Genomic DNA, 25788 nt, shown 5'->3' on the forward strand with positions numbered 1-25788 from the left:
AGAGACCTTGAATGAGATCTGATCCCAGAAGAGGCTCCCAGGGCTGAGCAGGGAGCGTAAAACCTTCCTCTGAAACTCTGGACATCAAAGTATGTAACAAAAGTTATAAATAGGAGCAGCTGCCAAAATGCAACAGGGTGGCAATAGAATGGCAGAAAATGGCTCAGCAGCATCCAGGTACTGCCAGCAATGGCTTCTACGCAGGTCTGCAGCATCTATTGCTCTGGGAGGAGTTTGCTGATAAAGTCAATGACAAGAGAAGCCGGCTGCACAGTGTCGTACTCGGCAAAGAGATGACAGACATTCTCGGCATCCGTTTGGCTTTTGGCTACAAAGCCAAAGATCCTTTGAAAAAGAGAGAGACCAAAAAAAAAAAAAAAGGCCCAGTTAGCCTGCACTCAGAAATGGCAGAGAACAAGCTGAAACTAGCCGCAGAGTGAACGTCTGAGTCTAGCAATCCCACCTGGCCCATTCCCCAATCACGTTCCAGAGAAAAAACCATACTGGGGTCGTGCTTCTCGCTGTCACCTTCCTGACTGTGAAACATTTCTGGGACACAAAGTAGAGTCATAAAGGAACTTACTTCCTGAGTACTGAGAAAACTTTGGGGGAGGATTAGGGAGTTGAAGGATTTGCTGGGCTCTTTCCACTTAGGGTGAAATTCACCCCGCTGTAGCTACAGCAGAGATCTTACAAAGTTTGGGTCTCTATGGGTAACACTTGTTTCCCCCTTCCATTCCAGGAGGGGTTCGTTACAAAGCACTGATGAATTCTCCTAACTCTGTTCAAGCCAGCCACTAAAGTTTGTTTCTCCTCCGATCACTGGGGTTTTAATTTTTAAGTTTAAACTGCTGTTTGAAATGTGTCCATATAAATAACCAGAACCCCGTAACTGAAGCCCCTTTCCTCCTGCGTTTTCGGGAGGTTTCTTTGGATGAAGCTTACCTTGAAGACTTGCAGTACTTTTGCCACCTGAAAGGAAAGAGACGAATAAGCTTACAAGAGAAATCCAGATATTTAATTTTATTAGCTGCGTATAATTACTGTGTAACTAGAAAACTGTTACTTTTACTGGGGAAAAAAGCTGAACTTCAGATTAGTCTTTTCTGAAAATCTGGAATTTTGATCTGTTCTTTCAATTTTGACTTTCTACTCAGGTCCAGTCCTTGGTCCCATCCGGTGCCCACCGGGCATGAGACACATGGCAGTTATTTTCCATCAAGGGTCAGATGAACACTACAGCACCCAGCCTGCACCCTGAATAACTTAACTGCCCCGACTTGCAGAGTAAGTTGCAACTTACTTTCTGTTCTCAGGATCCATGCTACAGAAACTGAGGGCAGCGAGGGGATAGTGCCTTCGGAAAAACACCCTGCAGAGGGGAAGAAGAAGAAGAAGAGAAGGCTTTAAAAGGGGCAGCGTCTGGATAGCTCAATGGGGAGAAATACACTTCTTCAAAGTCAAACCATTCTTGCTGAGCCAAGGAGCCCATCGGTGCCTAAGGGCTGGGATCAGATCCATCTCGGCTGAGCAGTGACATGAATTTAGCGCCCGATTCTAACTCCCATCACCAAAGGGCCAGTGGCAGTTACAGTGGCTTTGCTCCAAGTGGAATCCTGTCCCTGTACTAGTAAATGTAATGGGTCAAATACAGCCTGGGGGTTACGCCTCCAATTACAGAAGGGATTAATTTGTCCCAGAGGACCAGTTTCCCCTGTAATTTACATGGGGCTTGCAACACTGGAACCGGGAGGAGGCTTTGGCCCCATTTCGGAGAGGAAGCTCAGGATTAAGATAACGAGGTTGTATGCAGCCCTGTCCCCATTCATGCTGGAATCTAGCCACTCGGCCAGCCCTGACCAATCCCAGCATCTCTGCTGGACCGGGCAGGCTCGTCCCAGATGACCGTCCTTACTTTCTCTGGACATCGGTCAGGGTTATTCCTTGCTCGGTCACTTTGAAGTGAACAATGGTGGGCACGGGCAGCGTCTCCGGCTCGAAGGTGGAGGAGACGGCTTTCTGAACCGCCGAGGCGCCGGTCAGCGTCTCCACGCTCACGGAGTTGAGGTACAAGACATTGCAGGCTGCAAGGGCACAGCACAAAACCAAGGTCAGCGCCACGCTGGGTCTGCGGGTCCCGCCTGCCTGCTTTGAAGAGCGAGCAGGGGACCAGCTCTTTGTTCTGTGTTTGTACAGCACCTAGCGCACTGGGGCCCCTGCCCACGGCACGACAGTCAGACCCGCAATAATTATACTACATTTCTCTCCCTGGTCCTCAGCCCTCGCCCGCAGCGCACCTGTTACTGGCTGCATACTCAGGACAGGAGAATGACCTTTACATCCTGCTAGCCCGGGAGTCTTTACACTTCCCCCATTAGGCCCCCTATGCTTGTCCGCACAGCAGCTCGAAGCAGCCACAACAGCACTGCCCCAGGACCGCCAAATCCCAGGTGTTCAGAAATCAGTAGTCGGGTTCTCTTCCTTTGCCTTCGGAGGTTTGAGCCGTTTGCAAACGTTTCTCAGGCATGAGAGCTGGCTGCTGCCTTTCATTTTAAAGCAAGCTGAGATTCTCAGGCAGTCCCCGATTCCTGGGATTGGGGCTACAAGAAGAACACCAGGGGCCACACGACTTGTGATAAAATGGTGCAAACTGGCACCGCCGCTCCCCTCCCGCTCCCCCAAGCTCAGCTGCTCCTCCACTGCTTCCGCGACTTGTGTCAGAATTGATCACAACGGTGAAAAAAAAAATCGCAGTGTCGGGTGCGTTACAGGTGAAATCACTCTGCACGGGGTGAAGTCCAAAGGCCTGCAGGATGGCGACAGTTGCCCCTCCAGCAAATAAAGCCCGGAAGAAACCTGGTTGCTTTTCTTTGCTCACCAGCAGTTTGCTTCCTTGCAGAAAGTGCAGATTCCAGGGGGGTCTCAGGGCTATTTTCTCCGCCAGCGAAATCTGTGCAAGGAACAAACAGAACCGTGAGGCATGGACGGAGCAAGCAGCTCTGAAATCAACGGTTGGCCAGGGGTGAAATTCACCCTCTGTTCAGAGGACACACAGAGCCCAGGAGCCGGTTAAGTCTTAGGGTCTCTGCACGCGGGTGAATTTCACCCGCTGTGAATAGGCCACATCTATTCAGGGATCCAGGGACATCCCCCACCATCACCCTCCACCTCTTCCAAGCCCTTCGTGTCTGTGTCCTCCCTCCACCTCTGTGATCTGACCCCTCCTTGTTCGTCCACACTGCTCCGCCTTTCCGGCCCTGATGCAGATTGTGGTGCTTTGCGGCTGCCGGGCCAGCTCTCCGGAGCCCTCTTCCCAGCCTAGGGGTCTCTCTACGGGCTCACGTGCACCCCCCACCCCTTGGACTGCTGCAGAGGCTGCTCGCACCCCGCCCGCTCGCTGGGTTTAGCAACGGCAGCCGGCGGGTTGGTATCGCTGCACGGGATTGAGAAGACAGCGTCCGCTCTGCCCACAGCCAGGGAGGTATTGGCCAGTTTTCCTCATCACCCCTCACCACAGTGGCACTTACAGCTGCCAACCCTTCATGCCTCTCCCTGACCCCCGACCCCACCTACCAGTGCTGTCCCCCATTCCCACTGACGTGTCCGCACTGCGGTAATGGCCAGGCCCTATGCGTGCCATGTGCTGGCCCCTTCCAAACTCCCATTTTGCTGGACTGGGGGAGAGGAGGGCCATTCCGCAGCTGTGAAGTCCAGACGTGTCCGCAATGGCCACCTAGCCGCCCCCCTCGCTAACTCCCAGGATTTCTGCCCGCTGGTCTCCTCCAAGTCGGCCCCGTACCTCGTGTGGGGATGGCCAGCTTGCAGGGCAGGGCTAGCGGTGTGATGGCGTGCTGGTAGACGAAGGCCGACAGGCTCCCTGCAACCGAGACAGCGAGAGGCTTACCGGACGGCAGGAACACGTGAACCCACCAGCTCCCACGTCCTCCCACCTCCCTGCCCCGGTCTCAGCTGGCCGGAGCGAAGACGGTGGCGTTGGTCTATTACCTAGCGCTTTTACCCGTTGTATGCGCAGCTCTGACTGGTCACGCGGCACACGCTGGGAGGCGTCTGCCACAAGCATTTACGCCTTGGTGTAGACAAGCACCAGGCACAGCTGCGGTCGGGGCCCTGGTGCTACCATAATACATGTAATACTCCTCCCGTAGCTGCCGCTCCAGGACAGACATATCCTTACCAAAATAGGGCTCCTCGCTGGCCCCTTTAAGGTGCACTCCTTTGGCAGATGACTCAATGAGGAAGTGTCGGACCAGGTCGCTGCTGTCCTCACCTTCAAGCAAAATGCAAGAGAGGCTCTACCACAATCTCCAGTGTTACTGCCCACCCTGTTTTTGACCCTCCACTTTCCCTGCATGCCTCCGGGCTGGGCGGTAACTGCATGACCCCCTTTAGTTCAGCTCTACCTGCAGGGTGGGATTTTCAAAATGCCATTTCAATGGTGCTTCTGGGCCACCTCCAGGCAATTTGGCACTGACCCTTACGTCCCCCTGCAGGCCTGTTTTGAGGTTTCAAGTGATGTGTGGCCCTTTTGCTGACCCACAGGGGGTGGGTCCCTAATCAAGCAAAACTCTCATTGCTTATTGGCTCCGTTACAAACCGCTGAACCTGGCTTACACGATTCTCCTGGAAGTTTAGCTCTGTGTTCTTAAGAGGCCTCTCTGTACCTGTCTCGCAGCTGGATGGTGAGCTGAGAACCTTCATCGCCAGCCCGAACGACCCGCGGTACGATGTGCTGTCCCGCATGAGGAAAGCCCCTGGTTCCGCCTCCTTCAGAAGTTGGATGGCTGAAGGCACAGAGGAGAGGGTTACCCATGCAATGCAAGCGGCATTTCGGCATTTCTGAACTCAGCATTCCCTCTGTCTAGTGCTGTAACCATCCCCAGGGGGGAGTGAAATGCAGCGGGGTGGGTTTCAGGATGCATATGAGTATTTCCTTCAGGCATGTGCAACCCAAGCTAACAGTCTGGTGCTTTGTCTCCCTTTAGTGGCTAGACCGCATATCCTCATTTAATGAATCTGCTAATGTTAGGTCCTCCGAACTAATGGACCTGCTTCTTTAGCTGTTGCCTCATTGAGCTTTTAAATTCAGAGGTCCAGGCTCTGTCCTTGTAGAAGACCTGACCAGAATGGTGCTACTGCACAGGGGTGATTCAAGAAGCATTTGACTTCAGCCAGGATCCGTATCCTGGGAATTGAAAAATACAGTCGGCCCTTTCCAAAACCAAGCTCACTCAACTGATTGGTAGAAAGGGGAGCGTATTCTTCTCGACTCGGACAGCACAGACAGAGTGAAGACCTGGTGTTTCCTGAGCATCATCTGTAGAGTGGTGAGTGGCTCTTTCACTCCTGTAACACCAGCTTTTATTGGGTTAGGATGCAATTAGGAAATAAGTCACTATGGGACCTAAGTGATGCATAGCGCGTCTGCGGGTCCTCTGCCACCCCATGAGACGAGCAGCTCTCCAAGAACTATGCAGAAGGGTAGATTTGGTAATGGGATAGGCCTAGCAACAAAATCTCCACTCTTTTTACCTTGGTCCCTTGTAATGCTTGGCTTGAACCAGTATTTTGACGTGTCCATCACAAACTTCATGGTTGGCTCACTATCTTTGGAGGGACCTGCAAGAGACAATGGCATTCCCTCATGCATGGCACATGACACGAACCTCTCTCTTTGCAGAGAGACCTAGGCATGTGTTATAGGTATTTAGATCCCAGGGAGTCTCTTCCCTGGCATCTTTAAGGGGAGAAGAACCCTAACAAAGACTGTTTCTCTTTTAACTGAGCTTGGATTTAAATGTTTGCTCAAGTCTTTCCATTAGAACTTCCTCTCCGGTTTCCAGCATAATTCGCTCCCCACTTCATTGTCTTCTTGGCAAACCACAGTCAAGATCAGAAAGATAATAGGCTACTCCTCGGCTGGTGTGTATCGGCCCAACTCCACTGAAGTCAAGAGCGCTATGTTGAGAGACATCCCTCTTTTCTTTCCCGGGAGAGTCCAGATGAAAAGTCTCTGTCGGGAGCTACCCCCGTAAACTATTCCAGAGAACAATGGCCCAGTTGTTTACTCTTGAACTAGGAACCTCGTGTTTCCCAAACTTTTGGTATCTTTAGATGTCCTCCAAAAACAAATGGGGGCAAAAAAGTCTTAGCCCTGAAATAAGGATGAAATTAAAACATTATGGGTCACGTTCTCAGCCAGTGTAAATGAGCAAAGCTCCATCTGCTTCAATGGAACTACCCTGGTCACGCCAGCTGAGGATGGGGCCCTATAATTTTACAGAACCTCATCGTTACCGGATGTTTTTAATCCCCTTTTTAATGAACAATTCTTGAACATTTCTGCACACAATTTTCTGCAGGAGAGAGTTTTCATTTATACGACATCTTGGTCACACTTTATATTGGGGTTCCACTTTATGAAGGGTTAAAAATGATGACTAGCTATTTCAATAAATGATTAATCAATCATTCTAGATCTTGAGAGAGTCCAACAGGTTGCTTACAACCATGACTTATAACCATCTCTAACACCTCTGATGACGGGGTTATCACCATCAAGGACACCGTCAAGGATATCTACAATATCTATTAGTGTCTTATTAACTATTTATACATGAAAGCTTGATTGGAAGTGGAAACACAATCTCCAGTTTCATCCTGTCTTTCCACCTTGGTAACCCAATGGGATTCTCTGTGTTGGATAACTTCACTCTGAAGCAGAGAGTGGTTCCAACTCAAAACAGGCACAACTTACCGTTCGTGGAGAAGGAGAGAGACGTTTCAGAAGAGGTCTTATTCAAGCTGCTTATCCCTGAGAAGGAGCTGGAACTGGGTGGAATTTTCTGCTTGACGGAACCCTGGAAGTCTTTGCCCATCCTGGGAGACGTCTCACCATGTTCCAGACATCCGTTGACCAGCAGTATGGGGATATCAGCGACGGAGTTAACAATGGACGGGGGACAGCTGCTGGCGTGTCCCTTCTGGAGTGGCAGGCAGGAAGAGGTGTTCACTTTGTTGGAACTGGGACCTGGGCTAAAGGCTTCTCCAAAACCATGGACTTGGACGCCTGGGGAAGTGAGACAAGGGCTACCGAAGGAGCCAATAGATAAGGGGCTTTTCTCCACTAATCTGTGGGCAGGTTGGTAAGAGTCGGAATCATCGTTGAGAAGCGACTGGGTGCTGCTGCAGAAGAAAAGCAGAAGGTACAGGGAAATTGGAGGGCTTGTTCTCCAGTTGACGTGCTATGCAGCAAGCCAAATAAGAGGTTGCCTAGGGGCAGGGTGGAGCGGGGGGAACCTTGCCTGGCTCCTGTGACATCAAATAACCACCCAAGGGGGGAATAAAGCACTGTGGGATTGTGCCGGCACAGCCAGCTCCCTCTTCTGTCCTTTCCTCTGCTCCCACTCTCCAGTCTTTTCCCGCGACATGAACCGCTCCTTGCGGAAAGGCAGGAGGGGGGCACCAGCACATCTGCTGTTTCCTGGGAGAATGCAGCACTGTGGTATGTTAGGCTTTGAACCCCCCAAGAGCTTTCTGCCCATCCCCACCCACCTGGCTTCTGAACGGGGCCATCTCCATAAAGGTGGAGAAACTCTCTGCCATGGCTCGTTCTTTGCGGAAACACACCCGAGCCGCTGAATGCACAGACATCACAAAGGCGGATTTACCTTCCGAGCACGTAACTGGTATCTGATCCCGGGCTCGTGGAGAGCATGGAGACCCTGCTGGTTCTCTGCTGAGCCCGGCCAATGTACAAAGCCCTCCGCAAACTCTCCAGGCCGGGAGAGGTGGCCAGGAGAGTATTTGGCCTATAGGAGATGCAATCCTTCGGACCACGCTGCGGGATGGACACACATTCAGACACTCTGTAGCTGGTCTGGGGGGAGCTCCCAGTGGGTGGCTGATTTTGAGGAGCTGCCTGGTTGCTGTCGGGCCCGGAGGGGCTCGAGAAGACAAGACTGCCATTCGGGGTGCAGTTGTCCCGGGCTAGCGCCCCTCTTGGGAGCAGGAAGCAGTTGCCTTGGGGCGACATGGAGAGCGGAGTGATGCAAGGACTGGCAGAGCCTTGCATCGATTCATGGCTCTTGGCTTGGGTGGGGGTCATTTCGATGTACTTGATCTCTGGGGGGGAAAAGGGAGGGGTTAACAATAAGGTATTTGGGCAGGTTCATCAGCCAAACATAGGAGGAGAATTATTATGGATTTAGGCTGCAATTTCCAAAACCACCCAGGGGATTTTGTTACACAGTTCCCATTTACTGGGCACCCAAATTCCTTAGGTAGCTTTTGGAACCTCAGCATCATATTCTGACAGCACCTCCCAGCATCAATCTGGATCAGGCCCCACATTCACACTGAAGGTGACGTGGTCCCTGTCTGGGGGAACTGACAATCTAGACACAACAAGGGAGCGCAACGGACAATTGCAAGTGCAAAGAAAGTTTGTGTTTGATGGGAATTTCAACCCCCCCGTGCCAAACACAAGACCCACAACGGTGCTTTCCCTGCACTAGTGCTTAGATGCAACCTCAATGCTTCATTAGGCCTGGGCTGTGGTTAATTCCCTTCTTCATAAGCCCGCAGGGGCTGCAGGCATTGTGTGGCCATTAGCCAAGGAACAGGGAACGTTACAGAGCCGCTTCCTGCCAGAGTTCTGAGGAACCCCTTTCTCCCAGGTCACAAGGCCAGGCCTTGCATTACAGCTCCCAGAAGCAGATTCCTACCTCACCTCTCTGAAATGGTGACACTTTGCTTCTAATTACAGCCGGAATGCCCTGCCCCCAGCCTAACAGGAGCAGCCCCAAGGAAGACAGGGTTATGTCTGGTCATCTTGGAGAGCGCAGAACCCCTTGTGATGATTACATGTTGATGCCTGTAGCAAAGGGTGGATGCGTCTATTTGTCTTCCTTAAACAGCAGTTCAGTTTGTACCTGACTAAAGAAAAAAACATCTGGCTACTCCCAAGTGAGTGATCACATCAGACGCATGGGCAAAGGGCGTGTGAGGCGGGATGGGTTTTCTGGCTCCTGCATACCACTTACAGCTCACCTGGTGCACAGCCCCGTGTTTGGCTGTGTGCACAGGGTGTACTTCGCCTATTCCCAGGCGTGGCTGGATGCTTGGAGCATTGCTAACCATGCCCAGAATCAGCGTGGTGCCATTTGTGTGCAGAGAGAAGCTGCTGGTTACAAGGCACCTGCACATTTCTAGCTGATCAGATCCCGGGCTGAGCATTCCAGCAGCAAAAGCAGCCGGAACCTGGGGCAGGGGAGCAGTTCGGTCGAGTCCGTTGTCCCAATTTGGGCAGGAGTCCTTTGGTTACTGAAGTAGCTCTTCAAGGCGATTCAAGATCTTTCAAGTATGTGCACCCCAATGTCTATCCCAGAACTGCTCTCCCTCACGTCCCTCTCTTTCATGGGACACCCCAAAGAGAACACGTATGTATTTGTATATTGCTGTGCCAGTCCACACACTTGTGAAGGGGAAAGTTTTGTTTCCAAGCAGATCTAAGAAAGCCTAACCTTCAAAAATAGATTTCTGCAGACTTGTGCACTCACACTAACCGGCTTTCTTGCTCTGGAAGTTAAGAGTGGGATCCCAGGTTCTATTCCTGGCTCTGGTAGGGGAACAGAGGGTCTAGTGGTTAGAGCAGGGGGGACTAGGAGATAGGGTTTCTGGGTTCCATGCCCAGCTCTGCCACTGCCTCATGTGACTCTTAGCACATCATTATTTAACCGCTCGGTCCCTTAGTTTTCCCGTCTGTAACACAGGGATCAAAACAGCTAACGGGCAGGAGGGATCGTGACACTCAATTAGTCAATGTCTGTAACTTGCTTTGAGATCCTCACTGAGAAGAGCCAGAGAAATGCCACATACTAGGGGCCAGTGCATGGTCACCGTACGCTGATTTACAATGGTGAGCTCTCTGGGGGCTCTGCCGGCGTCCCTTATTCATTAACAAGTGCTGCTTTCACCAGCCCATCCTGGTTTATTTTTAAATAGGAAATAGCCAAGGCCGTGGTGTCTGGTGGGAGATGACGCTGGGCAGAGATGGGGCTGGGACTGCTCACTACCAGCATGGAACAAGGTGCTTCCTCAGCTCTTTGGGCGGTTTCCGGCTTTTGAAAGGCAGATACCACAGAAGAGACATGCGCCCGACTCAGCTGTGGGCCAGAGCACATGAAATCTAATCTGAGCTACTCTCATCTTCTATGGACATATAAGAACTGTATAATTCAGTGGATTCAGAGCCCAGCGCCGGTGGGTGGACACCCACTCCAAGTATTTCTAGATTCCTAGATTTTAAGGCCAGGAGGGACTGTTACGATCATCTGACCTCGGCACAGCACAGGCCAGATTTCACCCAGCCGTTCCCGCATCAAGCCCACTTTTGGCTAAGCTACAGGAGCTTTTCGAAAGAGACGCCCAGTCTTGATTTAAAGCCTTTGGGCGACGGCGAATCCACTGTGCCCCGGGGTGCGTTGTTCCTGCACCCTTAACACTGTGCATTGCGTTTCTAGTCTGAATGGGTCTAGCTTCCGCTGCCAGCCGCTGGGTCTTGTCCTGCCTTTGAAGCTGGGAGCGTTCCTTGCACCACTGTTAAAGGCATCAGTAGGATGGAATATTTTTTTGCGTAATAAAAAACTGCTCTTAAAAGTCTTGTGTTTCTTGCTGTTCATTTGACATGCCTGGTTGCTATCTTATGGCGTGTGGTTAGTGAGTAGATGACTCTGGGAGGATGGTTAATTGCCAAAGGCTGCGGTCACTGCTTCTTGTAAGAAACAACTGGGCCTCGAAGGCATCAGGTTCTAGGACAAGTCCGCACAAAAGTTACTCTTTGGTTGCCTTCTTGGTGCCAGGCCCCGAGGCAAAGCACTGGCAGACGTTCAGTTTAATTGGGCTGGTGAATCTGTCTACTGTTGAGAAACCAATTTTAAAAGAAAACAGGCTATGCATAGAGAACACGCAGAAGGGAGCTGGATCAGCAGCAGAAGGGAGCTGGATCAGCAGCCCCATCCAGCACATCAGAGCCCACGATACTCACGGCTGCAAGGGTTTCCCTTGCAGGCAGCGATGCCAGGCCTGCTACAGCAGAGAACACCAGCCCTGGGGCCCCACCTGCCAGAACTGGGCTGGGCTGATCTGACGCTGCCATTGCAACTCAGACCTACCCGAGACTGCTGCCCAGTGGGTGAGCCGGGGAGCACGAAAGGTGCTGCAGCCCGCCAGAGCGACAGGGCTAGGGGGATCTGCCGGAAGCTTGTCAAGTCCTTTAGAGAAACCCTGACTAAAAATAAACACGCGGCAGTTCTCTCTCACGCCTCAACCTTTCCCCCAAATCTCCCCTCCCTGCTCTTGCTAACAAGCAGCGATCACCCTGTCAAAGACAGTCCTGGCCAGGGCTCGGTCACCAGTTTGTCCCTGTGTCAGCTCACTAGTGTCCAGAGCCCTTGCGACCAGCTCCTGGCTGGACACACTGTATCCAGGAGGTCTCCCTCCAAAGGAAAAAGGAAGGAAAGATTGTAACTCAGAAGGGTCCTGTTAGGAGAAATAATTGGCTGTTTCCAGGTCATCACTTTAACCCAGCTGTGTGCCTGCTGTCTTGAAGCTCTTGCCAAGGATTTAATATTAGCTTATGGTCCTAGCTAATTTTTTGGCACCAGGAAGCGGCAGGTTTGACTTCAAAACAGCAGCCTGACTGTGACCATGCTGTGCAGGGCCCAGAGGGCCTGTCTAACATTCTCAGCCACTAAGTACTAGAGAGAATTAGCTTCAGCCATGAATATCTCCCATGAACACACCGTGGGTTATGCAAACTCTCCCTGAGTGGAAGGTTCAAACGCACACACCAGGATTTTCATTCCTCAAAGAATGACAATGGAAAACCTGCAGGTGTACCCAGGGCCTTTGCAGAAATGATTTCTCAGGGGCCACCGCATCCCTAAAAGTCTTCACTCAACACGTTACTTTGTGCAAGCCACTCTCTGCCATCAGTCCCCCTCCACTCTCTGCCTTGCAAAGGAATTCGCAGCAAGAACCCAGGGGAACGTGTTGCCATTCACAGCCGCTCCCCATTGTTCCTTGTCGATATGCCCGGGCTCATTCAGCTGCCCCCTTATGTCATTCCCAGCATGACGCTATCTGAGTGCCTCCCCAGTTGTGAAGGGCTTAGCCTCACCGCACCCCAGCAAGGTAAAGCAGTGCTGTTAGCTGCATTTTACAGATGGGGAAACTGAGGCACAGAAGTTGAGCACACACTAGAGTTTTTTAGGAACAATCCCACAGCTGTAGAGAGCGGCCTCCATGGTGGTGATGGTGGGTGCTACGTTCACCAGCGTGCCGGCGAACCCGGCTCTGCGCAGGGCCCAGTGGCTAAGCCTTGCTCTCCCTCTGTTGCTGCCAGCGGCGGGGTTCGCTCTCACAGCTGGGGACAGACTTTCGAAGGAGCTCGCTCTGCACCTGACACATGGGGCTCTGCTGAAAGTCCAGCCACTCCTTTGGGGGCCTAAATGAGAGCGGAGCTCCACCGGAAACAGACTGGCCCAGGGTCACACAGGGATTCTGCAGCAAGGCTGCGAACTGAACTCAGAGCCCCAAGTCTGTCTCAGCACCTTAATTAGCCTCCCTCTGAGGGCGGTTCCCCCCCCTCCAGAGAAACTGCAGGACAAACAAAACTCAAACACACCTCTCCTCAGGCCCACAGGCTGCAGGCTCGGGCTGCTCTGATCTTTATGCTAATTCACTCGCCCCCTGCGCCTTACTTCTGAGCTCCTGCCTTACCCATTAATCCCTCATTAAGCCACACACCTGCCCTGGCTTTAAGTCCAGCCAGGTGACTGTAAACTGTTAGCTCCTCCACTAACCTAGCCTATCTGTGCCTCAGTTTCCCAGCTGTGAAATGGGGATAACAGCTCTGCCCTGCAGCACAGAGGGTCTATGGGGATAAATACATTATGGATTGAGAGCGGCCTCAGACACTATGGTGATGGGGGCCCATGGAAGTCAGAGAGAAAACTTGCCAGCCCAGCGACAAAATCAACTTGCCTGTCCCTGATGTGATAGGCAAGAAGAATCACATCCAAACCCTGACTGTACTTTGGGTAAAATTACGTTTCACCAGTGTCCTTTTTGAGGACTTGGGCAGCACCTCCACCTTGTGCCTGCCCGCTGCCCGGGGTGAATTCTCTGGGATTGCACGTGGCACGGGCAATGCATGGAAACACTTTGGGACTTTCATGCTACTTTGCTAGGGCTGAGCTCGCTGTTCTCTGGCTCCACTGTACGTTGATGACCCTCACCTCACCTAATAAATCTGGGTCTGGTTTCTCGGTCACAGCCGCGTTGCCAGGAGATGTGGGTTGGGCAGCGTACTTCTTGCTGCTGTCTGGTTTGAGCTGGAGGGGCTGAAAGGTCGGGTCGATTTCTAGGATCAGTTGGTTCAGGCTTTCTATCGACACGTCCAGGGTTGGAGATACTGGACTGGCCTCAGGATTCCCCTCAGTCTCCTCCTCACCCTCTGGCTGATGTGTGGGACCGGCTCTTTCCAAAGAGGCAACAGGACGCTCTTTCCCGGGTGGGGGAGAGGCCACACAGGTGAACGTGGCATTCGAGTTAGGTCCATGCAGTCCCCCATTTGGCAGCAGCCGTGCTTTGGTTTGTGCCATCATAGGCTGGCTGAGCCAACCCTCGGCTGAATAATAAGAACATTTTGTCGTCAAGCTAGAGCAGCAGGGGCTCCTGGCTGGATGTAAGCTTCTGCTTTCTTCCTGGGATGCAATACGTATCGTCTGGCCAACCCGCAGCACGTGGCTGGGTATGACCTGAGACATCACTTCGGCTTCCTGCCTTAATATTCAGCCTGGGAGCGTTGTCTTGGAGGCGAGTTCTCCCCGTGCCTTTTTCCGCCCAGGGCCACGACAAACCTTTTCTTTAATCTGCCGTCTCAAGCGGAAGGCACACGAAGGGAACCTACAGAATGCAAAGAACGAGCGGTTAGACACTAGGCTCTCTGGGAGCTGGAACCTACGTTAGCAGAGTAATATCTAAAGTAGGGAAGCAGGGGTCAAACTTGGAATTCAATTGGAAAAAAAAAACAAGAAAATGACTCTGCAAATTTTCCTTTGCGCTTGAATCCACCAGTGTGACCTGAGTCTCCCGGTGCATTAGGGCAAGCTGCAAATTCATCCTGACTGCAACAGCTTTCGACCCCCTCCCCAGCCCTCCAGAGAGCTGAATTCTCTCTGCCCCATTTGCATCCCATCTTTTCCTTGGCTGAGAATTACACAACCTGTCATTGCCTCAATCTAGCCCTTTGGATGGCTTCCGAGAAAACTGGGGCCCTCTCAAAGGTGACAGTGATAGACAGGTGACCCTAACCAAGACGGTGAACTCTTGCGATGGGTAGGAGGGCTGGTCTGATTGCCAGTTCAGATCGTTGCATGGGGATGACCGTGCGTCGTCCCATTGTTTTGCTGATAAAGTGTGACCCAGGGGCTGGCTGCATAGGAGGCTGAAGTGACGCACTAGGAACGTGGTTAATGTGAAGTTCTGTCTAGTCCCTGAGTGCGTTTGGTTTGTGTTTAAAAGCCCTGGGTGGAAGCAGGAATCTGCACTGAAAACTGGAAGCCATCACTTTAAATTCTCTGGGGTTTTCCTGGATAGCTTGTAGCCTCTGGGTCTCTATTGGGAGGCATGTGATCTGGGTCTTTCAGCAGTTAGTCTGCAAAGATCCATCCTAGAGCAAGGTAGCATGAATTGTGCAGCCTGTTTTCTCACACTCTGTTTTGTGTGTTTGTGGGTTAACCCTACCCTCACCAAGATCATAGAATCATAGAATATCAGGGTTGGAAGGGACCTCAGGAGGTCATCTAGTCCAACCCCCTGCTCAAAGCAGGACCAATCCCCAACTAAATCATCCCAGCCAGGGCTTTGTCAAGCCTGACCTTAAAAACTTCTGAGGAAGGAGATTCCACCACCTCCCTAGGTAACACATTCCAGTGTTTCACCACCCTCCTAGTGAAAAAGTTTTTCCTAATATCCAACCTAAACCTCCCCCACTGCAACTTGAGACCATTACTCCTCCTTCTGTCATCTGCTACCACTGAGAACAGTCTAGAGCCATCCTCTTTGGAACCCCCTTTCAGGTAGTTGATGTGTGACATTGCAACCTTCCAGCAAGAGTATTTTATGTTTCTATCTAATTTCTCTGTATGTCCTGAACATAACACAATCAAACCTGGGCCCGCTGCATCTACAACCACAAGCCCCTCCTGCCTGACCCGAGTCCCAGCTCTGACAGCTCTGAAATGCGAGCCCTGGAGCACCTTCCGACATCCACCAGTCGCAAGAGGACAGAGACACAGGCGTTTGGGGCTCGAGAGCAAACGACGCCCTCCTTAGTCATCGGAGGCCTGTTCTGGGACTCGCCCGGATTAACAGGGCGCGTCAGTGAAGTTGAGGAAAACATTTGCCATGGTGATGCCGGCTGTGTTTTGATTGCCGAACAGAAGCCATATCATATAGCAAGTATTGATCTGCCCCTGGCTATTAGGGAGTTAGCACGCCAGAGCACGAGGCAGCCTGTGCTGGTGGAGAAGCCGGAAGCTGGGTCTGACTGCAGTGTGTGGAGGGGGAGGTTGAGTTTTCAGATGACAGAGACTCTTCTGAAAACAGGGATGACTCTAAATAGCCAGCAGCACCAAGAAGGCTCTTAGAAACTTGACACCATGTTGCCAACATTCACATTTTGATCAGGAGTCTTATGCTCTCTGGTCTTTTTCTTAAAGCTCCAGCTCCTGGAATCATGGGATTGCAGCAGAATCCCATCTTTCATTGGGAAAAGGTTTTTAGCCCTGCTGGTTGCAGAGAAAAGCTTGTAAACTTGACCCCTCAATTTAAAACACAAACAAAACGCCCCAGAGACGACAAAAACCCCAACTGCCCCAAGTTTATGTTTCGTTTGGTAAAATGTCAGGACTGTTAAGCCAATCCCAGGACTTTTGGAACTGGACTTGTGACTTTGGAACAGTCAGGGCTGGCAGGACTGAATCTGCGCGCCAGTCAGCCCCCTCAAGCCTCGCCTCGGCCCGTAGTGAAGAGAGACACGCTGCTTCCCTAGCCACAGGAACCTCAGCACAGCTGCACTGCTCAGCCGTGGCTGCTGTGTGGTTCCCTCCCTTGCTCCTCGGAGAAGCCAAGCTGTAGGAGTTTGCAGGCGCTTTGCTACTTTGACAACTTGGGAGAACAACAGCTGAAAACTCAGGAAAGTAAAATCTGAATCCTATGAAGGGGATTTCAGTTCAAATAAAATGAAATAAAGTCCTCTACCCAGTATTAATTAATCAGGGAACATCTGAGACAAGATACCTAGATTGGAGGCTTTTCCTCTCCAGGGATAACAGCAGGTTCCTTAGCTATGGCATGGATTTTCTATCTCTGCCACTGATCTGCTGGGTGACTGTGGACATGTCATGTCCCCTGTCTGTGCCTCAGTTTCCCCACCTGTAAAATGGGGGTAATGGTACTGGCCTTCCTTGGTAAAGCACCACGGGTGAAAAGTATCTCTAAGAGAACTCAGTATTGTCTCCGTGAGCATGTTGTTGTTTTGGATGGTGCCCATGCCAAAGGAGCATCAGCCCAGAGAAGCTTTTTTGCAGGGGTTGTCTGACCTCTGAAAAAGCTGGGGCAGGATACCCCACTGAAGTCACTGAGATGAGGAGGCTCAGCCCTTCCTTGGACTGCCCCCCACCCACCATCCTTTTGCCTTGGGGGATTCTAACCCAGATTTTGATTGTTTTTTGCTTGTTTTTCTTTGGGTTCAGATCCTAGGAAATCCCTCGCCTGGAAACTGTAACCCTGCACAAAGCGCCCCGCCAACGGCCAGGCGCTCTTCCCTCTGCCTCCCGTCTGCCGGCCACGGCCCTTTTGAGAGAGCACCACTCTATGGCCCATTTCTAACCAGTATAAATTCCAGACCATGGCAGTATCTACAGTGGTTAGAGCACTGGTCTGAGGCTCCGCCCCAGCTGTGACCTTCCACTCTCTCTGTGCCTTGTTTCCCCTCCAACCCTTTGCCTGTCTTGTCTGTTTGGACTGTAACCTCTTCGGGGCAGAGCCTGTCTCTTGCCTGTGCCTGGACAGTGCTTGGCCCAATGAGCTCAGCTGGGGCCTCTAGTTGCTACCCTACAATAATAATAAAACCGAAAGCCCCGTTATTAGGCAAATGGGACAAGAGGCCTGAGCTTCTTTCAACAGCTTATCTCCAGACTAGCCTGCCACTCCAAATCCCTCCCGGCCCTGCCAAATGCATCATCCCTGCTGACTTTCAGAGGCTGCAGGCTTATCTGCACTTGGCTTCTGGACCAGTCCTTTTCCTCCTGACCCCCCCAGACTGCAGCACCTCCAGCTAGGCAGACGTCTCACTGCAGGGGGATATTGCTATTGTCTCAACTCTCAATAGCACGGGAGGAGGCTGCAGCTGATGGGGGGGACTCAGGCCGTGCTCCATTTCTGTAGGCTAAGCAGGTGTCCGTTGTCCTGAGGGTTATCCATCCTGGTGCAATGTGCATGTGACGTGCATCACTCAATGGTTAAATATGCTCAAACCCCAACCAGGGAAGGAAAATCATACGTAAGAATATAATCAAATAAAAATTGAAAACAGTAAGAAACAAATCTACTCCTATGGCCTCGGAATAAATCTAAAGCCCTGTAATGTCCAACAGATCATCCAACACCCCCTACCCTGAGTAAATACAACTGGTGCCTTTGCCAGTCTGCTGCATTGTTCAGACAAGAACCACCATGTCCTGGCTAATTTGACATCTCTCCTGGATATTTGCTCTCAGGGGAAAAGAAAAAAAAGGCAGGAAATAAATCACCAGCTAAAGACAAAGCAGCAGAGGAAGGAGAACAATAGCGAAGAACAAGATGAACTGATGCAATTTGAAACAAAACGAACGGGAAGATTCATGAGGAAAGACCCCTGGAAAACAAGGTGCATGCAAGGCGAGCACTCCAAACAGCGTACCTGAGCTGCACTTCCTTGCGCCTTCCCTCGCCCCGGCTCCTGCTGCAACACCTCCTTCGGGAACTCTGCTCTTTATGAATCAGGGCAAGGGGGAGTGTGCAAGGTCTCAAACCCGGCTGGTGCCTGCGTTTTAACACCAGCCCTTTCCGCCCACGTCAGGTTGAGCTGGCCACGCCTGCCCTCCCCCATTCCCCACACTGCCACGCATGTTCTAGTCCAAGCCCAGGTGTGCCGTAAAAGGGATGGTCCAGATGCTGTAGTCTAAGGGAGGATCCCAGTGCAGCTGGCAGAGGGTCAGGCTCCTTCCAAAACTGCTGGTAGGTAGCTCACAGGAAGTGCAGGAGGCCTGAACACCCGGAGCTGTGCAAGTACCATGCATGCTCCTCTGAGCTGCAAAGGATAGTGCCAGGGAGATGGCAGCAGGCTCCCAGCCCAGCCCACCATGGGCACAGGTGTCACCAACACCGGCCACGCATGATAATAATTAATTCTCTGGGGGGTGCTAGCCCACTTTGAGATCCTCAGAAAGAAAAATCTAGAGATGGGCAAACTATTAATCTTTTTATTGGTTTCAGAGGAGCAGCCGTGTTAGTCGGTATCCGCAAAAAGAACAGGAGGACTTGGGGCACCTCAGAGACTAACCCATTTATCTGAGCATGAGCTTTCGTGAGCTACAGCTCACTTAGTCGGGTGCATTCAGTGGAAAGTACAATCTTTTTATTACTGACCTCGACACAAAAAGTGGGAGTGAGCTAATAAAGTTTGTGGATGATACAAAGCTGGGAGGTATTGCCAATTTAGAGAAGGACCGGGATGTCATACAGGAGGATCTGGATGACCTTGTGAACTGGAGTAATAGTAATAGGATGAAATTTAATAGTGAGAAGTGTAAGGTCATGCATTTAGGGATTAATAACAAGAATTTTAGTTATAAGCTGGGGATGCATCAATTAGAAGTAACGGAGGAGGAGAAGGACCTTGGAGTATTGGCTGATCATAGGATGACTATGAGCCGCCAATGTGATATGGCCGTGAAGAAAGCTAATGCGGTCTTGGGATGCATCAGGCGAGGTATTTCCAGTAGGGATAAGGAGGTTTTAGTACTGTTATACAAGGCACTGGTGAGACCTCACCTGGAATATTGTGTGCAGTTCTGGTCTCCCATGTTTAAGAAGGATGAATTCAAACTGGAACAGGTACAGAGAAGGGCTACTAGGATGATCCGAGGAATGGAAAACCTGTCTTATGAAAGGAGACTCAAGGAGCTTGGCTTGTTTAGCCTAACTAAAAGAAGGCTGAGGGGAGATAGGATTGCTCTCCATAAATATATCAGAGGGATAAATATTGGAGAGGGAGAGGAATTATTTAAGCTCAGTACCAAGTGGACACAAGAACAAATGGATATAAACTGGCCACCAGGAAGTTTAGACTTGAAATTAGACGAAGGTTTCTAACCATCAGAGGAGTGAAGTTTTGGAATAGCCTTCCAAGGGAAGCAGTGGGGGCAAAAGATCTATCTGGCTTTAAGATTAAACCCAATAAGTTTATGGAGGAGATGGTATGATGGGATAACATGATTTTGGTAATTAATTGATCTTTAAATATTCATGGTAAATAGGCCTAATGGCCTGTGATGGGATGTTAGAAGGGGTGGGATCTGAGTTACCCAGGAAAGAATTTTCTGTAGTATCTGGCTGGTGTATCTTGTCCATATACTCAGAATTTAGCTGATCACCATATTTGGGGTCAGGAAGGAATTTTCCTCCAGGGCAGATTGGAAGAGGCCCTGGAGGTTTTTCACCTTCCTCTGTAGCATGGGGCATGGGTCACTTGCTGGAGGTTTCTCTGCTCCTTGAAGTCTTTAAACCACAATTTGAGGACTTCAATAGCTCAGACATAGGTGAGGTTTTTCGCAGGAGTGGGTGGGTGAGATTCTGTGGCCTGCATTGTGCAGGAGGTCAGACTAGATGATCATAATGGTCCCTTCTGACCTTAGTATCTATGAATCTATTATTATAATCAAGCTTAAGAGGTCAGTGATGCAAACCCTGGGGAATAATATTGTAATCCAGCCAGCAACCACTACTCCTGGGGGAATTCTGCACCAAAAAAATAAAAATTCTGCGCACAATATTTTAAAATTCTGCAAAATTCTGCATCTTTTTTGTCAAAATAATGCAATATAATCCAGCTAGTTTCAATTATTTTGGTAATTGGTTTAAACTACAATACAGTGGATAGAGGATGGGAGTGGGAAGCATTGGAGGAAATCCCCAAACCCTCTCTGTCTAATAGTAATGTAGCTTGTATTGACCCTTTACCTCTAAGTATTAGTCAACAAATATATGCAGACATAGTGTTATGTGTTACATCATAGGCAACTGAAGAGCAAGTGAGGGCTGTGGACTCAAACTCACAATTTTTTCTGAGTACTGACCAGCTCCAGAAAGGTCAGTAGCAAACAGTTCATGGAGCACATTTTGATAGGAAATTTTTTCAGGCCAAAAATTCAGACCAGTTCTAATCACTGAAGCACCATAAGCATTTATAAGGTGACACTGTCCTTTACAATAAGTCTCCTTTACACCACTCCGGCAATGTAAGGAGCCTTAACATTTTTACACCTGTTTTATACTCCTGGGGGAATTCACTAAGAATAATGGGAACAATTCACAAGCAGGCAGACTGCTACATTCTCCTCTGCCAGAGGGAACAGAGCCTGCCCTATGCCTACCTCTTTGGAAATACCCCAAAGCCCTGCTCCTCCAGGCTGAGCGTGCTGCAATAGCGAATGAGAGGGACAGTGTGTGTCTCTCTCTCACACACACATGACTACCCAACCTCCCCCCAGGCAGTGATTTACGTCTCTACTGGCTGCTCTGAGTGCCCAAACCGACCTGTCTGCACTGCCAGGGAGTGGGCACATGACCGTTCTTGCGGCTTCCATTTGCTTCCCCGTCAGAAGTCATTTTTCTGTGGATAAGCCAAGAAATCTGTGGGGGCCATGAATTCTGTGCATGTGCGGTGATGCAGAATTCCCCACAGGAGTAAACCACCTGGGATGTTACAGCTCTTTCTATGTTGCACTCCAAGGAGATTGAGAACTTCATGGTGACAGTGAGGATAGAACTTACCCTCCTGCTCCAAAACCCCAAGCCTTTAACACCCGAATCAAGGGGGGATCTCCATTAGAGGTTAGTAGTACAGAACTCATGAAACACAGATGTCAATTCAGATTCCATCCACCTTCAAACACGTAATGTTAATTTCTCCCCTTCAGGCACCTCTGCGGCAGCTGGATACAGATATACCAGGCTTGGATAAATGGATGCACAAGGTGTGTTGCTTGACTGGTGCAGGCTGAAGTGGGACACTGTCTGTGTGAAAGGTCATTTCTAATGGAAGGTCCTGATTCTGCTACCATTGCAAGATGGTGATAAAAACTCCTCAGGTGGTGTAAATCAACACAGCTCCATGGAAATCGGCTGAGGCTCTGACCCGATGGCTTCCATAAACCTGGGCTCTAGCATTCCACACTCTCATCCTGCTGTAGCCAATTGGTTCGTATGTAACAGTACACGCACCGCGGCCGGGAGCCCCGGGAGATGGCGACCACCCGCTGCACGGACAGAGAATGGACGTGGAGCATAACTCAGACTCGCTCTTGAAACGTAGAGATTGGAAAAGAAAGTCAGGAAAGGGACACACCTGTCTGTACTCCCTAGCACGAGCCTCTCAATTCCTTTCTCTCTCTGGTCCTACCCACTGTTCTAGGATTATTAGACAATTACACAACTTGTCCCTTATGGGAGAGATGTGCAAGGGACAGCTGGGCACCTACCTAACTCCCTGTTGTACGGTGCCAAGCAAAATGGGGCCCAGTCTGGTCCTTATAGTCAGGCACTACCATAATATAAATGTATAATAATAATAACTGATCATTTGTGCCTTTGAAAACTCTCTGTATAAACAAGTAATTGAACCATAACTGTTGTAGAATTTAAAGACTTACGATTTCAGTAAGGCATTTATTTGTGCTACATGTAGGAATGATGAGATATCGAGTTTATTACAATTACTGTTTTATTGTTTATCCCCCTATCCATCCATCCTCTTATAGGGGTGCACATCTCCACAGCATCTGTGTGCCTCGCACATGACAACCTCAAAGACCTCATGACCACCTCCCTTGGGTGGCTCTACCCAGAGCAATCTTTATAACACAGATTTTACCGGAGAGATTTACAGATTGAACCTTCATATTTTTCACAGAAGCACCATGAATCATTGCCCTTCTGAGATTCTCTTAAAAGCGCTAAGTCAGATTCTGCAGTCCTTATTCCTGCAAAACTCCCCCGAAGCAGGCCACCAAGGCTGGGTATTAAGCAGTGAAAAGATGAGACATGTAGTATCTGTCCATCCTACCTTACATATTTTTTAGATAGCTCTAGATTTGGGGCCATTGAAACCAATGGGCATTTTGCCACCAGTTTCAGTGGGAGCGAGGACTGCTCTTTAAAAGAATAAATCCATTCAGGGAGAGACTCACTCTGTATACCCCTATGTGCTTTGATTTACCTGACCACCTGGCATTGTTAGCTAACTCTCTGAAATCTCCGACTACCAGGAAATCCATTTGACCACAATATAAACTTCCTTCCTTATTGCTCCTTGATCTCTTTTAACAATCTACCTAGTGTTCAGTTTAACACCCCTTATTGGTTTTTCCTCCCTTAACATTCCTGGGTAAACAGTATTTTCTTGGAATAGTCATTGGGTTGTAACTTTCTGCACAGATGTTTTCCCCATAAAAACGGCGAGATTGTATGAGAAAGTAATCGCCTGGCAAATTTTATTTTCCTTTAATGGCAAAATCCACCAAAATCATTGCTGTGGGGCTCAAAAGCCAGATTTAGATCTAGAACTGGGATATTTATTAGTGCTCTTCATACATCTTTACGGTAGCATCATGGGGTTCCGACCAAGATTAGGGCCCCATTGTTCTGGGTGCTGGACACTCACAAAGTGAGAGATGCTCCCTGCCCCAAGGAGTTTACAATCTAAAAAGACAAGGGAAGTGTTACCACCCCCTTGTACAGACGGAGAGTGGAGGCAGAGAGAGATGAAGTGACTTGCCCAAGGTCAAAGTGGTTGTCGGTGGCATAGCTGGGAGCTGAGCCCAGATTCCCAGAGTTGCAAGGCTGGCCTTCCTTGGGAGATATTTGGCTTTGCAGCCGACAGGGATGCACCATATCTGAGAGCTAAAGATAAGCGCAATGATGAAAAGCACCGACTCGGACTAGTGGTGAGAGAGGAAGGAGGAATTGGGTGGTTTGATGATAGGATACGGAGACATTAGCCTCTGGATTACCATATTGTGTGACCTCGAAGCCCTGGCCAGCTGGTGGTTCTCAGTCCAGCTCCTTGTGGGCTTTCAAGGAATCCACATGACAACACACCCCAGCATAGGCAGCCTCCGCAAAGAGGCCAATGTCTAAATGGAACCCGAACTCCCCTCTTGCCCCTGAAGGGCATCCCTCCAGCCAGGTGCAGCAGCGGGTAATGGGGCTTCCTTGGCGATCCCCCATGGCTGCAGCCTCTCTCACCTCAGATCCCTTTGCCAACAGTAAACTCACTTGACAAACAGAAAACAAAACTCCAGCCTACATGCGTCCAGCTTTCACCCAGACCACACGGCACGATCCATTGTCTACAGCCAAGCTCTGCGATACAACCGCGTTTGCTCCAACCCCTCAGACAGAGACAAACACCTACAAGATCTCTATCAAGCGTTCTTACAACTACAATACCCACCTGCTGAAGTGAAGAAACAGACGGACAGAGCCAGAAGAGTCTCCAGAAGTCACCTACTACAGGACAGGCCCAACAAAGAAAACAACAGAACGCCACTAGCCATCACCTTCAGCCCCCAACTAAAAACCTCTCCAACGCATCATCAAGGATCTACAACCTGTCCTGAAGGACGACCCATCACTCTCACAAATCTTGAGAGACAGGCCAGTCCTTGCCTACAGACAGCCCCCCAACCTGAGGCAAATACTCACCAGCAACCACACACCACACAACAGAACCACTAACCCAGGAACTTATCCTTGCAACAAAGCCCATTGCCAACTGTGTCCACATATCTATTCAGGGGACACCATCACAGGGCCTAATCACATCAGCCACACTATCAGAGGCTCGTTCACCTGCACATCCATCAATGTGATATATGCCATCATATGCCAGCAATGCCCCTCTGCCATGTACATTGGCCAAACTGGACAGTCTCTACATAAAAGAATAAATGGACACAAATCCCCCGTTCCTCAGACATTCCTGTTAACACCTTGAAATGTGCTGGAAATGGCCCACCTTGATTATTACTTCAAAGGTTTTCTCTCCCCCCTACCCCACTCTCCTGCTGGTAATAGCTCATCTTAAGTGATCACTCTCCTTACAACGTATATTTTGTCATGGTCTGTGTGTATATATAAAATCTCCTCACTGTACTTTCCACTTTATGCATCCCATGAAGTGAGCTGTAGCTCACGAAAGCTCATGCTCAGATAAATTGGTTAGTCTCTAAGGTGCCACAAGTCCTGCTTTTCTTTTTGAGAAAACAAAACCCAACTCGCAAAAAAAAAGGGAAGACTTTTGCTGTGTCTTTAACATTCGACTAACGGCCTGACGGGCTCTGTGTCCTAGAGGGATGCAGTTCTTTGTACTGTATTGTTACTGCTCTTGGCACTTTCAAGGCCAAACTGAAATCCTGTGTTGCTTTTTTATGTTGCTCTGCTGTAGACCAGTCATTCCCGACTCTGTGCTTTCCCATTCCCATCCCGCACGGCGTTCGGACTCACCCCGGAGGGCCCAGCTGCCATAGAGAGAGGCCTGTTTGTTGCAGTCCTTTTAAACTCCCCCATGAATTCTGACCTGAGCAAAAAGGGAGATATTCTAAGATCCCTCTGAAAAACATTTCCAAGCCCAGGAAAGGCAGGTGCCCCACAGAACCCACTGGGGTTCTATTAGGTTACAAGCCCAGTCACTGAATCAGTGAAGGAGCAGAAGTGCGATCGCTTGGGTTTCGGGAAAGGACAGATTCCCCCCAGCGTTACTGGCCTGGAGGAGTAAAGCAAGGGAAATTCTTTCAATAAAAAAAACACCAGGCAGCCTTTCCCAGGACGAGGGCGATTTTATAAATATCTGATTCCTGGTTCTGGTGCCTGAACTGCATCAATACCCGTAACGGTACGAGCCTGACCAAACACCAGGGGGTCTTTTCAACCGGGACAACCATGGGGTGAAGGAGGTTTCTTAATGCTCAGATGGAACAGCCGTGCCTATTTACAGTGAGAAAGTGACACAGGTTTTAAAACTCTCTCTCTGCTGGTGCTCTCTGCCTGGAGCGAGGAGGTGGCTTTTGGGCAGCCTGTGCCCTGAGGAGGAGGCACAGCCCAGCAGGATGGCAAAGAAGGCTGCAAGCCCTTGGGATCTGGGCAGTTCCAGAAGCAGAAATGCTGGAGCGGCGTCTAAGGGCTAGGGCAGGGGGCAGGATCTGTTCCATCCGTCCTCACCCTAGGAAAACTCTCCTACACTCAGCTCTGCAGACTCTTCAGAGCAGGGACTTGCTCCCTCTTTTCCTCCCTGGCTCACACAGAAGCACGCCTGCCCGTGCCTGCGTCCCGACCTGGACTTGTCTAACACAGCCCTGGCCGGGGGTCATTTTATAAAAG

General features: G+C 50.2%; 1 protein-coding gene across 1 annotated transcript; it reads right to left on the reverse strand.

Annotated features, from left to right (window-relative positions):
- Positions 1–215: 215 nt before the first annotated feature.
- Positions 216–13850, reverse strand: TNS4 (tensin 4). Its single transcript, XM_073325526.2, has 13 exons — positions 13578–13850; positions 13325–13517; positions 7689–8142; positions 6776–7200; positions 5551–5637; positions 4683–4802; positions 4196–4288; positions 3800–3877; positions 2879–2950; positions 1916–2084; positions 1304–1372; positions 946–972; positions 216–345 (listed from the first exon to the last, which is right to left on the reverse strand). Exons 1-13 carry the CDS (start codon positions 13848–13850, stop codon positions 216–218), a joined length of 2190 nt encoding a protein of 729 aa, XP_073181627.2.
- Positions 13851–25788: the final 11938 nt, after the last annotated feature.

This window comes from Lepidochelys kempii, chromosome 27 (assembly GCF_965140285.1).
Source record: "Lepidochelys kempii isolate rLepKem1 chromosome 27, rLepKem1.hap1, whole genome shotgun sequence".
Lineage (NCBI taxonomy): Eukaryota > Metazoa > Chordata > Testudines > Cheloniidae > Lepidochelys > Lepidochelys kempii.